The 17,599-nt window shown below is 44.8% G+C and overlaps 1 protein-coding gene across 2 annotated transcripts in view; it reads left to right on the forward strand.

Moving 5' to 3' along the window:
• CAMK1D (calcium/calmodulin dependent protein kinase ID) overlaps positions 1–17,599 on the forward strand; it is a 277,010-nt gene that overhangs the window by 234,671 nt on the left and 24,740 nt on the right. For both annotated transcript variants that reach the window (XM_063134288.1, XM_063134289.1), the window contains exon 6: positions 5,646–5,721. In XM_063134288.1, the coding sequence (XP_062990358.1) occupies positions 5,646–5,721 (76 nt within the window). The remainder of the gene's footprint in view (positions 1–5,645; positions 5,722–17,599) is intronic.

The raw sequence follows: 17,599 nt of genomic DNA on the forward strand, positions 1-17,599 counted from the left end.
TGCTTTGATTAAATCAGGAAGTGTTCTATTGAGATGAGTGCAAAAGGAGACGAGGAAATGTTTGAACTTCTCACTAGTTCCCAGTCCTACCAACTGTGGCTTGGAGTAGAGGTGGCAAAGCTCAGGCCTGTGGGCCAAATTTGGCCAGCCTGGGGCCCAGTCCAGCCCTTCAGGGTTCCTCAGATGGCCATGCCTTTTGTATTCATTTTCCCATTCCCATTTTATTTCAATGGCAGCCCCAGCCAGTATTTTCATGCATGTAACTTTGGTGTTTTCCATCTAATAATACAGTTTGCAACGATTTTACTGCTCCCTTAAGGCAGCAGACATGCCAAATATCAGAGAAGAGGACAACGGCCCATTTTGTGACAAATCAAAGAACACATTTTATTTTTATTTTATTTTTATAAATTTCTGAGGTGCCTTTTGATTCCAATAGGGCCTCCCAGGCAACTTACAGTTTGAACCTATAAAGCCTTACATGGCTTGGGACCACAATACCTGATGGAACGCCTCTCCCGGCATGAACCTACCCATACACTGCACTCAACATCTAAGGTCCTCCTCCGAGTGCCTACTCCGAGGGAAGCTCAAAGGATGGCAGCAAGGGAGAGGGCCTTTCCAGTGGTGGCCCCCCAATTCTGGAATGATCTCCCCAACGAGGCTCACCTGGCGCCAACATTGTTGTCTTTTTGGTGCCAAGTCAAGACTTTTCTCTTCTCCTAGGCAGTTAACAACATATGCTGAGTTTTTTAACTGACCCCAGAATTTGTTGTTTATTCGTTCAGTCGCTTCCGACTCTTCGTGACTTCATGGACCATATTGCTGATTTTATGCTATTGATGGTTTTAAATTTTTGTATATTTGTTTTTAATGTTCACTGTTTTTAACTTTTGTAAACCGCCCAGAGAGCTTTGGCTATGGGGCGGTATATAAATGTAATCAATCAATCAATCAATAAAAATCACAGCTAGGGCGCAGTCCCATTGATTGTGACCTTGCTGCTCAGAAGCCTCCGCTGAGAAACGTATTCCCAATTGGGTGGAAGCTAACAAGGGCTCTTTGGAGGAAAAGGAAACAAGGCTGGAGGAGGCTCAGGATATTTCATATTCTGGCTTCTCCAGTCTTCACCCCTCCTGGCCCACTTGAACCCCTCCTTTTCTCCTACTCTGAGGTTGCTTTACCAACCTCAGAAGCCAGCAGGCTACAAAGGGTTGGGGGAGGGAGCTTGGATCTCCCCCTCTGAGGTCGGAGCACTGTCTTTGACCTTGGAAGGGTTTTTCCAAGCAATCCTATGGTCACTGGGATGGATGCTCTCCCAGGGACCATAGGATTTCTATCTTAATAAACTAAAACATTATCTGTCTTTATTCCAAGTCCTGAGCACCTTGTGCTGCTTTCAGGCAAACTCTGAGGATGGCCAGGCTAACCATGTGCCACCCAAACCTTGGGATGAAGAGATTATGCACTCCCTGGTCTGAGAAAGCTCCTTTATCCTAGATGTATTTTAGGGCTCCGAAGACAGGAGCTAAGAGGAATATCATCTTGTTCCTCAAGGAGACCTGCCTGATACTGCAACTACTAGCAGGAAAAACTTTATTCTCTGTGTGTGTTTAATAGCACTTAAACCTATAATTGTGGACAAGGCAACTATTACAAACATTCAAAACATAAGCCAACATTTCACTTTGAAAATTCAATAGCTACTTTACATTAAAAAGGATTTCATGAGATTTTAAAATCCAGCACTAAGCATTTGCAAATGAAAGATGCAGGCATAAGCGACACAATTCTCTAGACTTCATACAGAGAAGATGTGGTCCCAGAATGCAGGAAAGCAAAGCTATCTGCAGAAATGAAGGCACAGGAATGTATTCAGAGTGCTCTATCTACTGTTAATCTAATTTAAGTCCCATTTATTTCAACGGATCTACTCAAAGTTGGACTAACATTGGATACTGTGAAGGAGAGCAGATAGCCAGAGGGTAGTTTTAGTTTGGTATCATTATGCACAAGTTCTAAATGACAAAGAGCCTTGGTGCCAGGAAGACGCTTCTTATGTATATCAAAGCCGTGAGTTATCTCAGAGGTCAAGGGAGGTGTGAAATGGAGGTAATAGGCCAAGGCTGAAGAAGGAGGGAGGGCGAGATGAAACAGGAGAAAAAGTATCTAGTTGGGAGCCTGCCCCAAACTCCTGGTCTTGTCTTCGCCAAAGGATGTGGAGAGAACCTGGGGGTTGGGCAAGGCCCTGCTTATGAGTAAGTAGTCACAGTTAAGATTTTATTGTTTTATCCGTTAATGGGTTTTTATGCTATGCATGTTTCAAGTTACTTTTGGTTATTCTTCCCATGTATCTACCCTACGTTTAGTCTTAATGAAGTCTTCTACCTCACAGTTTGTGAGCCCTTTTTGTCTTGGCTTCGGTCCGTGCTAAATCCGGTGGTACCAGGTCACGGAAAGACTTGCTCAACCTTTACAGATACAACCCACAGATTTTTCATATCCCTAGTTCCTAGGCAGCTTTTTGTTTGGCATGACTTCGGATCCCTCTTTTACTGTGGCATCCTTGATTCAGAACGGCAAATAGGTCTAGTCCTGTCTCCGACGTCCATGGCACTTCATTAGTCACCTCGCTAGAGAGGCAGTGACAGCTGTCTTGTTTGGATCGCTTTGCAGCAGAGGTAACATATCACAGTGACACACTGTACTAGATTGCCTTCTCATCCCAAAATCTTCCATTTGGCAGCACACCGCTGTGGAACTGTCAGGATTTCTTAGTGAGGAGTGTGAGTTAGAGCTGTTCCAAAACACTTCTTTTTCAAGTTTCCTAAAGTTTCGTGTTTTGTTTTGCTTTCCTTGGCAGGAAATCAATGGCCTTCCACCAGTCCCACCACCACCGTGTTGTTTTTATTTGAAGCCCCCTGATCTGTCAGATGCTGATTGTGAATATGATTCACCGTTTAAAAATAAGAGCTCTTTAAAATCTTAACATTTCAAATTGTGAATGTGGGGGCTCATTCCAGGAAGGCGGCATTCAGAGGTGGCCCATATCCGTTAGCAGGTGGATCGCTGCCCTCCCCTCATCCATCTGTCAGCTGTTCACTCATAAAAGTTTCAGATGGGGGTGGGCAGAGTCACAGCTGACCCCCACCACCTTCTCCTGTCAGTTTTGCTCCTCCTTTTCTGAAACAAGAGATGTCCTACATTTTCTTCCCAGCCTAAATATTATTATAGGACTTAAAGAAAGGAAAGGAAGGGAAAGGAATCTCTCGTGCAAGCACTGAGTCATTACTGACTCTTGGAGGGATGCCAGCTTTCACTGACGCTTTCTTGACAGGCCTTATAGTGGGGTGGTTTGCCGTTGCCTTCCCGGCCATGATTACCTTTCCCCCAGCTAACTGGGTACTCATTTTACCTACCTCAGGAGGATGGAAGGCTGAGTCGACCCGAGCCGGCTGCCTGAAACCAGCTTCCACTAGGATCGAACTCAAGCCGTGGGGAGAGTTTCAGCTGCAGAAACTGCTGCTTTACCACTCTGCACCACACGAGGCTCTATAGGACTTAAAACAATCACACAAATAAAGAATATAAACATCCTTTCCCAGAGGTTTCAGGCTGAGGGCAGGTTCACGGTGTTTTATTCCGCAAAACAGTGTCTGTGATCTGCATTGGAATGGAAACATAATATGTAAACCAAGTGATCATGTACAGTATAGGACTCAGCTACAATTCCTGGTTTCATACCTTTTGGGGGAGAAGTGCCACTGTGATGAGAGGAATTGCCACCGACCATGTTTGTAACTGCCCATTACACATTATATTTTCCAAATGTGAGATCCTTCTCTTTACTACTGGGTCTGCCTGCCTTCTCCTGATGCCCTGGACTAGGAAAAGGACCGTAGTTTGGTGGTAGGACACGTGCTTTACATGCAAAATGTCCCAGCTTCAACCCCTGATATGTAGGAATGACTCCTGTCTGAAACACAATGGAGAGCCGGCTGCCACTTCAGTAAACAATACTGAACTAGAAAGACCAATGGTCTGACCTAGTATACGGCTGCAGTTCTAAGCATGCTTACTAGAATGTAACTCTGAATGAATGTGAGAATATGTGGGTTTGGGAGGTGTTTAAAGGATATTACATTTTCTGCTTCCCAAACAGCAAGAAGGAGGGTTTTCTAGATGGTGGGTGCCGCTCAAAGAAGGCCCACTGTCGAGGTTCTTCATGACGACATTCCGTTCATTTTGGAACGACTAGCAAGACCTCCTCTGAAGATCATACATGTAGTCTGGGTGTATATAAGGGAAGGTGGTCTGCTAGGTATGCTGACCCCAAGTTGTTTAGTGTGTTATAGGATAATAACATTGTACATGGCTTGAATGCATATGTACAGATGTTCCCACACAGTTCCATTGATTTCAATTGTACTCCTGGCAAATAATGGTGTACAGGAGTACAGCCCTGGTGTACAAGAAAACAGAGTGAATAGATTCATGCATCTGAGGGTGATGCGTCTGTGAATAAGCAGAGTAGATGGTGGCAGTGTGTGGATCTATGGCTTGAAAAGCAAGGTTATTCTGGTCCAACTTTTGCTTTAGATCCTCCCCTGGCCTATTAGGAACAATTGCTCTATAAAATTACAATAGAACAACAGATATACTGTATAAATATGAGCTGCAGAGACTTGAACTTAGCAATCAGCGAAACACCAAGGGACGGCCTCATCTGATATTTCAGCTGCTCACTCTGCAACGCTGCAACGTGCTGCAACGTTGGAGGAAGGAGCTTGTGTGAAATTACGATTCCTAATGTAAGAATTCTGCATTTTTTCTATTTTATGGAGGGAGAGGTGTGATCTTAGGGAAGTCCCCTCCTCTGACATTATACTGTTCCCACAAGTAGAAGATCTCTCATGCACACATGTTCCTGAGCCAGCTGAAATATTGCCTGAAGCAGTTCCTAAAGTGCTACTGCCACAGCCACTACCATTTCTTCTTCTGAGTAGGTCAGAGACACTACTAAGGGGCATTCTTCAACCACTCTCAGCTTTTGTGAGCTTTGTTAAGGGATGGGGGAATGCAAGGGTGAAGTTTCAGAGTTTGTCTGCACTGCAGACGTCTACCAGATTGTCATAGTTTCCCTCAAAAAAAAATCTGGGGATCGTAGTTTGGTGAGGGTGCTGAGAATTCTCTGTTAGAGATTCCTTAGCCACCTCACAGACCTGTCGTTCCCATGTTTCCCTGAGAAGAAGGAATGGCTATTAAACCAATTTAGGTCAATAGTATAATTATTGTAGTGAGGCTCTCAATTAACTGCCTTAATTTGGATTGTAAGCTTCTAAGGGGTAGAAGCCTGACTTTTTGCTTTTTAGTGTGTGGAGCACCATGCATATTGATGGTGCCCCCCATCCTTCTAAACACACATGCGCACATGCACCATGCCTGCGGGCACCTGTGAAGTAGAGCCTCCATTTTTGGGAGAGGCATAACTCCCAAGATTCTGCTCCAGTGGCAAGTGAATAGTGTAGGTTTGGCAATGTATATCAACTTCAACAAACAATTCTTGAGTTCTCTGTTTGGACTTTGGCCACACTCATTGGATTTTGACTCATTTACTGACTTCCCTCCTCCCTTCCTTATTACAGCTCCTGAAGTCCTTGCCCAGAAACCCTACAGCAAAGCAGTGGACTGTTGGTCCATTGGAGTTATTGCATATATTCTGTAAGTACTATTAAGTGAGTTAATGTTACTAATTTCATGATTAATGTCAGATATCATTGCGCTGGCTTTGAATGGTGTGCCTGGGTGGGTGACTGAGAGCAGGAATGCTAGCACTCCTAAATGTTTCTTACACATCTCCCCAAACCATCATTGGTATTGAACATTGAGATATGGACCTAATTTAAGCTAGACAACTGACACGAACACAAGTCCTATTCAGGTATTCTCTTGCCCAGTACAGTCAACATGTAGGCAGAGGGAGCACTCCATTGTCACAATTCGTGGAGGGTGAAGAGGTTCTCCAGGTGAGCTTTCGGTCTCACCTGGAGAACTTCCTTGGATAGAGGAGGCTCTTCTCTTCAGACACTTACCCTCCACGAGTTGAGGGTGACAGATGTGACAAAGGAGAGGGGCGAGGCTGAAACGCTCCTTCTCACGTGTTTGCCCTGTTCAGGTTCAGAATGCCTGCATAGGGCTATAAGCACAGGACCAAATGCATTGCAATTGCAATCTGTCAAGCATTGTTTCAAGACGCTGCTTATCTGAAATGGCTCCTATGCATGTGAATGCCATGATTTGCGTGATTGCATCAATCTTTTTTTAACCCTGTTCCAATTGCTGAATTATTGTCTGTGAACAATTCTGGGACCAATAGGAGAATGGGCCCCCCAAATGCCCCCTGTACCCTACCCATGCACATACATCCTTTTTTCATTTTCTTCATCTTGGCTGTGATGAGCCATGAAACTTCTCCCTCCCTATTGTCCTTCTGGCACCATTTTCTCTTCTTCTTCATAACATGAAGAACCAATCACCTAAGGAGGTTGTGGGCTGTCCCATCCTAGAGGCATTCAAGATGCAGCTGAACAACCCGGTATACTTTAAGGTGGATTCCTGCATTCAGCAGGAGGTTGGACTCTATGGCCTTATAAGGCTCCTCCAACTCTAGTATTGTATGATTTGATGAACCTAGCCAGTTGGAGACCATCTAGTTAGCAACTTGACATCACATTGGCTACATAGTATCAATATTGAGAGCAAATGAAATAACATTGCCTTGACCGCAGGGAAGGGAATATGTCCCCTCATTGCTCTGGCTATCAGGCAATTCCCTGTCTTCCCACATTAACATTGCAACATTTTCATTGTCCAAACAACTGGGCAACATTTACTGTCTTCTGGCACTGCACCACAGCCAAAAAATCCACGGCAGCATAGCACTGGAAGACAGGAAGACGTGCTCAGTTGCCTTGATAGTGCTTGGGTGTAATCCCTGTCTTCCTACGCTCCAGCAGTTTCATCATCGCCTCCTTTAGTTCACAGCCTGGAAGAGAGGGAGCATTGCCTGTTTGCCTGGGCAGTGTGATGACATGCTCGCTCACCTCCAGCCCCACAGACTCAGTGAGCATTTTGCACGTGTGCAGGCCTCTCCGTGAAGTCTCCATGAAAGGGGCAGGCCTGCCACCCACAAAGATGGCTGCAAAGTCAGCCATTATTCCAGCACAGCCATCATTACAACACTGGTGGCGTGCTAGTAACATTGGTAGTAGCGGTTTTTGAGATCTACATCTGCGCACGTGTTGGAGCAGTAAGTTCACAAACTCTGCGCATATCTCCAGGTTTTGTTGCGATGTCCCAAGCCCATTTTGTCATGATCCTAATCATTCCTCTATCACATCCCTTGGCATTTCACTACCACAAGATGTGCTCATGGCCACTATATAAGGGGTTTTAAGAAGACGGAGCAAATTCATGGAGAATAGCTCTCAGCTGCTGTGAGCCACGACAGCTAAATGTAATTTATTACGTTTATTAGAAAAATGTAATGAATAAATAAAAAAGTACCTCTGCTACCACCACTGCACACATATGTAGAGGCCCTTTCTACACCTAAAGATTATCCCAGGAAAATGGAGGGATCGTCCCTGCCTGCTTCCGGGATCCCCTGTGTGTCATTTGCATGCACAGGGATGATCCTGGGACGATCCCTGGAAAAAAGGCAGGTGTAGAAACGGCCAGAGAGTGGTGTATCTGTGAATATCAGATGTTTGGGAGGAGGACAGTCCATAGGAGAGGGACTCCATCTGAGCAGCCAGAGAAGCCTGATTGGCTGCTATTAGAATCAGAAATAAACTATATCCATACCAACACTTAAGTACCGAAGAGGACTTTTCTTTTTGGCAAGACAGTTGGCAACAGTAAGATCTTGTACTGAAGGTGTGATGCCGGCCAAACCAGACATTACTTTAACTCTGTATCTAGGATTTTGGATTTTGCTAAATTCGTTCTGTCTGTGTTTCACAGATTGTCAGGTGTCTTTTGTTACATCATCCACTCATTGTCAGAATCAGATTTGTTAATGCTAATGCACGCTAGCGCATAGTTCAAGTGTACTAGCATCACTGTGGACGAATTAATGCAGATGTGTGCAACTGCAAAAGTGAAAGCCTGGTCTGCAATTCTACAGATGCCACGTGACTCAGAAAAACACACACGTTCCACTGGGGAATCTGCAGGTCGGAGTCGTAGAAATCTGGAGTCATTTGTATCTGTTGCAGATTTCTCCAGCATCTGTAGTATTTAGCAGCTGCATTGGCTTTTTAATCTAGAGTAGGTGCAGGGCCCCTGATCCAGATCAGGATCTTAGCATGGTGGAGTAGGGGAGCTTTAACCAATGGAGCACCATTTCACAATAGAAATTGCAGCCACAGGGTCTCCTGATCTAGATCAGACCCATAATTGGGTGTGTGTGTGTGTTAAAGCTCCCGTTAGTAACATAAGAACATAAGAAGCGCCCTGATGCTGGATCAGACCAAGGGTCCATGTAGTCCAGCACTCTGTTCGCACAGTGGCCACCAGCCGTCGGCCAGGGACCAACAAAGCAGGACATGGTGCAACAGCACCCTCCCACCCATGTTCCCCAGCAACTGGGGCACCTAGGCTTACTGCCTCAAATACTGGAGATAGCCCACAACCATCAGGGCTAGTAGCCATTGATAGCCTTTGCCTCCAGGAATTTATCCAACCCTACGGTGACCATATGAAAAGGAGGACAGGGCTCCTGTATCTTTAACAGTCGCATAGAAAAGGGAATTTCAGCAGGTGTCATTTGTATATATGGAGAACCTGGTGAAATTCCCTCTTCATCACAATAGTTAAAGCTGCAGGAGCTATACTAGAGTGACCAGATTTAAAAGAGGGCAGGGCACCTGCAGCTTTAACTGTGGTGATGAAGAGGAAATTTCACCAGGTTCTCCATATATACAAATGACACCTGCTGAAATTCCCTTTTCTATGCAACTGTTAAAGATACAGGAGCCCTGTCCTCCTTTTCATATGGTCATCCTATCCAACCCCCTTTTAAAGCCATCCAAATTGCTGGCCATCAGTACATCTATCACCCACCCACGCTAGGGTTCTGATCTGGATCAGATGCTCTGCACCTATTTTAGAGTAAAAATGTCTGTTTTGGCCCTCCGTCCTAGAATTCCCTGCCTGTTTGGCCCTTTCCAGGTCTTTGCCATATAGGTAAAAACTTGCTTTTTCAGATGGGTTTTATTGTGTAAATGCCCTGCACACTGATGATGATGATGATGATGATGATAATGATGTCAATGTCCAAATTAATGAGACATTTGAGAACCATGACTGAATCTCATGTCTCTTTGTAAAAAGTAGCCATACGTTTTGCTGAACATAGGGCAAATAGCAGTTTGAGGGGAGGCAGTTTTCATTGGGTAAATGGTGCAGGGGTAAAAGGTTAAGTTTCTTTCCTACAATTCAGTGGTCCCAGTTCAGTTTGAGGGCCCTTGAAACAGGAAATCAAGAGATCACGTCTCATCAAGTTTCACCCTGAGTCTTTGCAGTATTTTAAGCTGCTGCCTAACATTGTTATGCTTTTAAGCATCTGATATTTTATTTTAACTTTTCTTGAATATGATAGCTTTTCCCTGTTTTTAAGCTGCCATGAGAGCCATGTAAGCTGAATTGGCTGTCTTAGTCAGATAATACTTTTAAAATAAATAAATAAAATACCATGTGTCTCTTGATAGAGTTGGACACAGACCAGTGGGAAAATAAGTTAATTCTGGCCTATTGCTGTCTTCTTTAATGCATGATTGAATATATTATAGATTACAACTACCCCAAAAATGTAAAAATCGTAGACAAATGTGTTAAGAAATACTAAACTTGCTGCAGGGCCAGTCCTGAGCACTTCACTTTAATTGCCTCCAGATCTCAGATTTTATGGTCAGTTTTTTTAAATAAGAGAGCTCATTTTGTATGAAGAAGCCATTGCTAATTTTAGCAGCTTGGAACTTCCTGTTATTCCATATGTTACATTCATTTTATTTTATTTAAAGCTGCTACATTATAGATCCCAAATTCCCACTACAATTTGTGTGTGTGTGTGTTTTTGGTTGGAAAATATAAGGCCGTTGCTAGACAACGGTTTAGCCCAGGCTAAACCCTCCCTTGACCTGGGATAACCGGATCCACTTGTTGTCCGGTTTTTCCACAGCCCCGGGCTGAGCCAAGTCTAGCTGGTTCTGCAGCTTTTCCCGGCTACGCAGCTGACTCGCAAGTAGCTGGGAGAAGCCGTGCACTGGGCACAGCACTCCATAGGAGCGCTGTGCCCATCGGGCTGGGGGCGAGGGAATCACAGGGGAGGAAGAGATGGGGGCCAGGGGGGGAAGAGCGGACCAGGCAGGAGAGATGGGGAAGAGCGGAGCCAGGGTGGGGAGATCACGGCCGGGGTGGTGGTGGAGGGGGCATCAGACATTGTGTGGGGGGAAATCGGGGCAGGGGGGAACAGGGAACCCTTTATTTTTTAAAAAAAACAATTTACCTTTTCGTTGGTGCGCTCCTGCGCACATGGCCCCTTTAACTTTTTTTAAAAAATGGAGGATGCGATGGGGCTTTCCTTTCCCCGTCGTGTCTGACGTGTGGAAAGGAGTGACAGCCCGCGCTACTTCTAGCGCGGGCTGGCTGCTCCTCCCACACAGATTCTGAGGTATGTCTAGCAAGGCCCTAAGAGGGTTCAAACCCATCCCACTGCACACACCTGTGCATGGCAGCATCAACATAGGGCAGCTTTCCCCAACGTGATGCCCTCCGGATATGTTGGACTGTAACTTCCTGCATTCCCAGCCAGCTTGGCCAACACATCAGGAGGACACCAGTTTGGGGAAGGTGGCCACTGGGTATAACAGAGCTCTCTTCCCCTCTCCCATGTACAGGCATTCAGCAGGCTGCACTGTGGCAGAGAATGGGCAGCCTGTATGTGCCACCCATTTCCCCAACCAGTCTTCCTCCATCTGCTCAGTCAAGGAACATGAACATGAACCAATCAAAATGGAGGTGTAGATCAAGTTATTTTTTTATAGATAGATTTCTATCCCATCATGGTAGGGTGACCCTATGAAAAGGAGGCCAGGGCTCCTGTATCTTTAACAGTTGCATAGAAAAGGGAATTTCAGCAGGTGTCATTGGTATATATGGAGAACCTGGCGAAATTCCCTCTTCATCACCACAGTTAAAGCTGCAGGAGCTACACTAGAGTGACCAGATTTAAAAGAGGGCAGGGCGCCTGCAGCTTTAACTGTTGTGATGAAGAGGGAATTTCACCAGGTTCTCCATATATGCAAATGACACCTGCTGAAATTCCCTTTTCAATACAACTGTTAAAGATACAGGAGCCCTGTCCTCCTTTCCATATGGTCACCCTAATCCCATCCTTCTAGTGCCTGTGCATTGCTCAATGTGGCTTACAACGATTTAAAATCACAATGTCATAAAAAATAAAAGCAAATTAAAGATACAACAAAAGCAGACACCACACGTTAAGCACTCCTTCCTTCCCCTGCAATGCCCAGGCGCAGTGCCTATGTGTGCACCACAGGAGGAGGGGAAGCCCTCTTATATATTGTGGGGATCCCCACATAAGTGAATGTTGCACCTACAGTAGACTAGATCAAGCCCTTAATTAATAGGTTCAGAAAAGATAACACTGAATCATAAAAAGATATAGGTCAATCAATTTAGTTATTTATCTTAAATGTATCACAGGCTAAAAAAAAAAAAAGTACTGTTGCTTCTCATTTGAAATCCTTCCATTCCTATCACCTAAGATTATTTATTTATTATTTATTTACAATATTTATATACTGCTCAGTTATCCAACAGAGATTCCAGAGCAGTGAACATAGGTATAAACAGTAAAAGAAAGGAGATTTTAAAAGCTAATTAAAATTGTTCAATTTCAAAACAAAGGAGCCAGAAAAATAGTGGCTAGTCAGTTGTGGAAGGCTTCTCGAAACAGAATTGTTTTCAGGAGGTGCAGGAAGCAGCCTAGTGTTGGTGCCTGCCTGACCTCCAGGGGCAGAGAGTTTCACAGAGAAGGGGCCACTACACTAAAGGCTCTTCTCCTGGTGGATTCAAATCAGGCCACAGGACCACGTGGAACCACCAGTAGGGTGACCAAATGAAAAGGAGGACAGGGCTCCTGTATCTTTAACAGTTGCGTAGAAAAGGGAATTTCAGCAGGTGTCATTTGTATGCATGTTGCACCTGGTGAATTTTCCTCTTTATCACAACAGTTAAAGCTGCAGGAGCTATACTAGAGTGACCAGTTTTAAAAGAGGGCAGGGCAGCTGCAGCTTTAACTGCTGTGATGAAGAGGGAATTTCACCAGGTTCTCCATATATACAAAGCAAGGAAAGGAAAGGAACCTCTCGTGCAAGCACTTGAGTCATTGCTTACTCCTAGAGGGACGCCTGCTTTCGCTGACGTTTTCTTGGCAGATTTTGTAGCAGGGTGGTTTGCCATTGCCTTCCCCAGTCGCGGTTGCCTTCCCCCCAGCTAGCTGGGTACTCCTTTTACCGACCTCGGAAGGATGGAAGGCTGAGTCGACCTGAGCCAGCTGCCTGAGAACCAGCTTCCGCTGGGATCGAACTCAGGCCGTGGGGAGAGTTTCAGCTGCAGTAACTGCTGCTTACCACATAGCGCCACATGAGGCTCTTTCATATACAAAGGACACCTGCTGAAATTCCCTTTTCTATGCAACTGTTAAAGATACAGGAGCCCTGTCCTCCTTTTCATAGGGTCACCCTAACCACCAGGAGCATGCCCCCTGACAACCTCAGTGATCGGGCAAGATGGTAAGGGAGAAGGCGCTCTCTCAAGTATCCTGGTCCCAAGTTGTTTAGGGCTTCATGCTATGATGTCATGGAATATAAAAAATATTCAAAAAATTCCCAAGGAAAAAAGCTCCCTTAGAATGGTAATAAAAGATAACAGTGCCACTCAAAAGAGTGACAGGACAGTGTTGCTGAAATAATTCTTAAACAGAAGGAGCCGTATACTGTTGGCAGGGGCATGAAACAGAGAATGGGGTGATTTGTAGGAGGGACACTGTGGGCTAGGAAATCAAATCGGGCAAGGACCTAGGAGGTGAGAGATAAGAAGTTTGGGAATCTGTGTATCTGAAGGAAGGAAAGGAGAAAAAAAGGGTATAAGAATAACTTGACCAAAATACAAAAGAAGGATATAAAGAACTTCAGCAGAAACAGTTCAAAGACAGGGAATTGAAGACATGCGGGAATAACCAGGAAACAGCCTGGCGTACAGCCTAGATATGAGGGGTTGTGCTGTAGAGAAGGCAGGAGAGCCGGGTACGCATGGAGACAGTGGGCCAATGGCAGGTAAAAGTGCTGAAACCGGCAGAGTAGGTCAACTGCAGGGATGTGTGAGAATTTTCGTTTTGCTCACAAATAGGAGCATGAGCATATCGCCACCGAAAATATTCGCCAATTGCCAAACACACGCTCGCGTTTGTCTCGTTCTTGATTCCCATTTCATTTTGCACAAATTTCCTAATTGGCCAAAAAAAAAAAAAAAATCCTCAGTTGACTGAATCAGCCCCAGTTTAGTCTATGAAGGAAAGTCGCACAAATTAGGAAAGCTGCACAAATTTGGGGAGATTCGTGCAGATTTCAGAAGATTTGCGCAAATCTCCCATTCACATCAAGTGAGCAGCGATCGCAACCGGGAATTAGGATTGGGCACAATACAAATGAGACAGTGTTTGGGGAAACTTTGTGATCTCAAACGTCAGTCATTTGCCCATCCCTAGTCAGCTGCTCAGTGGCTTTTCTGAGTCTTGCAGGTACATGTTAGTTGCTGGGTTCAGGTATATGCGTCAGCCAGCCAGTTCTCTGAATATGGTCTGGTGAAACAGAGATCCACTGTAGTTGCAGCAGCATCTCCTTCAGACTTGGGCCATAGCTAGACAGGACTTTATCCCAGGGCAAACCCCAGGATCGTCCCTGTCCACATGATGCACAGGGGATCCCAGGATCAGGGAGGGATCATCCCTCCCTTGCCCCGGGATATAGCCCTCCCCTTTGGCCCCAGTTTTTCCGCGGTCCTGGGCTGAGCCCGAGACCACGGAACATGTGGCCAGGTGCCATGGGTTGACCCGGCTCTGCGCAATTTACTCGCAAGGAGCCGGGAGGAGTGCTGCGCCCATTGGGGGTTGGGGGGAGCGGGGCAAATAATTTTAATTAAAAAAAAATACCTTTAGCGCATGAGCTTTCGTGCGCTGCTGGCCCTTTAAAAAATGGCGGGCGTGATGCCTCTCCTTCTGAGGTCGTTGCGTGTATACGGAGGAGGGATCTCACATTAAACACAACGCGAGATCTTCCCTCCTCCATCGCGGGATAGAAGTTAGGTCTAGCTAAGGCCTAGGTCTGCTCCTGCACCCCTGAATTTGGGGTAAGTTCTAGCCACACACTTATACTTACCAGACACCTTGAGCACCATTTTTTACAAATAAATAAATGGATAATTTTCGGACATCCTGGTTCACACAGCATTATAATGTGCACAACATTATCTCAAATTCTGCTCAATAGAATTCTTCTAATTGCTCCAATATTTGCACTCCCATTTTAGGGAGAAGCCGCTTCCTTAGATTCCCATGTGGCCTTGCATTCAAATAGTTCCTTGTAGTATTTTCCCCGGGAAATGTTCAAATATGTTCCTCTTTCACAGATGCAGCCGTTTTTCCCAGGAGGATGATACAGTAGTTGCATCCTTTTATTTTTGGTTACATGTTCGGGCTTGCATTTAGTAAATGCTGAGAAGATGTAGGTGCAATGGAATGCTGGCAAAACAGCTGGCTGCTATTTTTGAGATGGCCGTAGCCTCGGACATTTCCTAAGTGCTTGGTTTCACTGCGGGGAGACGAAAATGCCAGTTGATTGAAACTCCCCCAGGATGGATTGGGATTTTCCCACTGAAAACTGATTCTGTTATTTAGTCTATTCGTGTACAAATATACACTGCACTATTTTGAGGGCCTCATTTTTAAAATTGTTTTCCTGGCAGGAATCCGTGCGTCTTAACACAATGCGTAGTTAAGCTATGGATTTGACTGCCAAAAGATGAAATGCCTTAAGCTGATCCAATTCATGAAGGCTAGAACTATGAATTGCTATTAGCCAGGATATGGTCTTCCCCAGCACGGTGCCCTCCAGATGTTTCGGACTTCAACTCACAGAATTCCTGACCATTTGGCCTGCTGACTGGGGATAATAGTAGCTGTAGTCCAACTTATCTGGAGGGCACCTGGTTAGCGATTGCTGCTTTAATAGAGTGTAATGCAGTACACATCTGGATATTAGCAGCTGGAACTAACAACAGGTTTACAAGGTTCCACTGGCATTCAGTGGGCTGCTGTTGAAAATAAAACGCTAGACTAGATAGACTTTGGTCTGATGTGATAACCTCCCATGGGATATTGTCCACATTTTCTTTTAATTCCTACAAGCACGGTCTGTGTATTTTGGGGATGACTGCAGCACATGGGGTGGGGGTGGGGGTTATCACTTTCTTCCCCAGCTGTGACACACAGGCCCCGTTCAGAAGACACCTTAAACCATGGCTTTAACCACAGTGGTTAAGCCAGAAAGCCGGGCTGTGTTCAGAAGACACCTTAAACCACGGTTTTAACAATGATGAATAAAGCAAAAAGCCTTATTCACCGTAGTTGAAGCCGTGGTGTTTAAGGTGTCTTCTGAACATGGCCTGGCTTTCTGACTTCACCACCATGGTTAAAGCCATGGTTTAAGGTGCCTTCTGAACGCCAACACACCCACACCCACAGCGCAAAAAAAGAAATAGGAAAAAAAATCCATTGGCACCAGAGTTTCCATGGGGGCAAGGGGGAATTGCCGAAAATCAGGTGGGGGCACCTTCTGCCACAGTGCTCTTTCCTCCTCTGCGTCTGTCCCACATCCTACCTCATTCTGGAGGATCCCCGATCATTAGAAGGAGCTTGGTGGAGAATGGGGTTCTGCCCAGGGGAAGAGGTAGACAGAAAGTCACCTTCCACTGGCAGTTCACTGGATCTATCTTTTATAGTCTTTATTTTGTCTGAAAACTTTGTATGGGGGCAAATTTTAATTCATTTTAGGGCATACTTCTATGTTTTGAGGTTATTTTGCTTCTGGCATGTTACTATAATAGAGAATTCAAAAGAATATTTATAAATGACCTTTCTTTCTAGAAAGGTCAAGAAGTTGTTTTTATTAAGTCATAGATTCTTTCACATTTTCTTCAAAGTTATGGCGTGTATTATGTTATGCCAAATATTATGTAAATTCATTTAAATTTAATCAATTAATTAACTAACCAATTAGTCAAGAGGCAGGTGATTATTCCACAGAAAAATATTTCATTGATGAGCATCCTTAATTGCTATATTTATCTTCCTTAGTAGGCTGCTGTTCTAATCTTTGCTTGTCCTGACATTTTATTTCAGTACTTTTTTAGTTTCTTCATTTTGGACCATTGCTAGTGCCAAGTTATTGTACATTTGCAACCTTTGTCTCACTTTCACCTCTCTTTGTGTCCTGTTTTGTTTACTCATGATAGAACGTTGTCACATTGAGCATTTCCACCACCACACACAAATGGTAGCCAATTAGGATGGTGTGGGCGTAGAAACACCACATGATGGTGTCACATGATGGATAAGTGAAACGACTCATGTGGAGGAGAAAGAAGAGCCATTTCCTCTGGACTGTGAATTCTGGAAATTATAGTTCAGAAGGTGGGAAAATTAGGAATCTCTTACAGAAAACTCTCCACAGCTCATCAAACTACAATTCTTAGGATCCTTTGAGGAAACCATGGGTGCTTCCAGATGGAGGACTATTAGCACTACCAATCGTGCTAGAATGGCATCGTGCAGCCATTCTGTCTTTTTTATCTTAATGGATTTTCTTCACGACAGTCAAACTGATGAAAAGCTGTTACGGGTTTGTAGTGTAGATATACCCTTGCTGTCTCCAAAATGCCCCATTACGTCACACTCGCCACACTTGTGGCCTCTAAAACCAAGCGGGAATGCCTCACTGCCTTGCAGCACCTAGGACACTTCCAGTTGAGATTTTGATTGTGCTGTAGGCCTGTCTCATTCAGTACATTTCACAGGGGTTCCAAGCTGATTTCGACTGGTAGCACAAAGAAGCGTTTGTCTGGAAGCAACTCTACTCCTTTTTTCATTGAAATTATTCTCTTCTTCCTCTCTTGCCTTTCCCCTCCATCTGCAGCATCACTATTCCCTTTCTGGAAGACTGTCCAAGAATCTGGGCTTAAAGAATTTGAAGAAACTGAGCAGAAGTTAGTGAGTCAGAAGGTCCACAAATCCTACAGACCTGTTAGCTTTTCATTTCAGACTGATCTCAAATCACTGGGCGCTCTCTCTCTCTATGTGTGTGTGTCTGTATAAAAGTACACCGAGAAGCAGTTATCTTGTCTTTCAGATTAATGCTTTGTCTGGAATTCTTGCGGGAGAAGGAAGGAAGGGAGA

This window comes from Elgaria multicarinata, chromosome 9 (assembly GCF_023053635.1).
Source record: "Elgaria multicarinata webbii isolate HBS135686 ecotype San Diego chromosome 9, rElgMul1.1.pri, whole genome shotgun sequence".
In the NCBI taxonomy this organism is placed as follows: domain Eukaryota; kingdom Metazoa; phylum Chordata; class Lepidosauria; order Squamata; family Anguidae; genus Elgaria; species Elgaria multicarinata.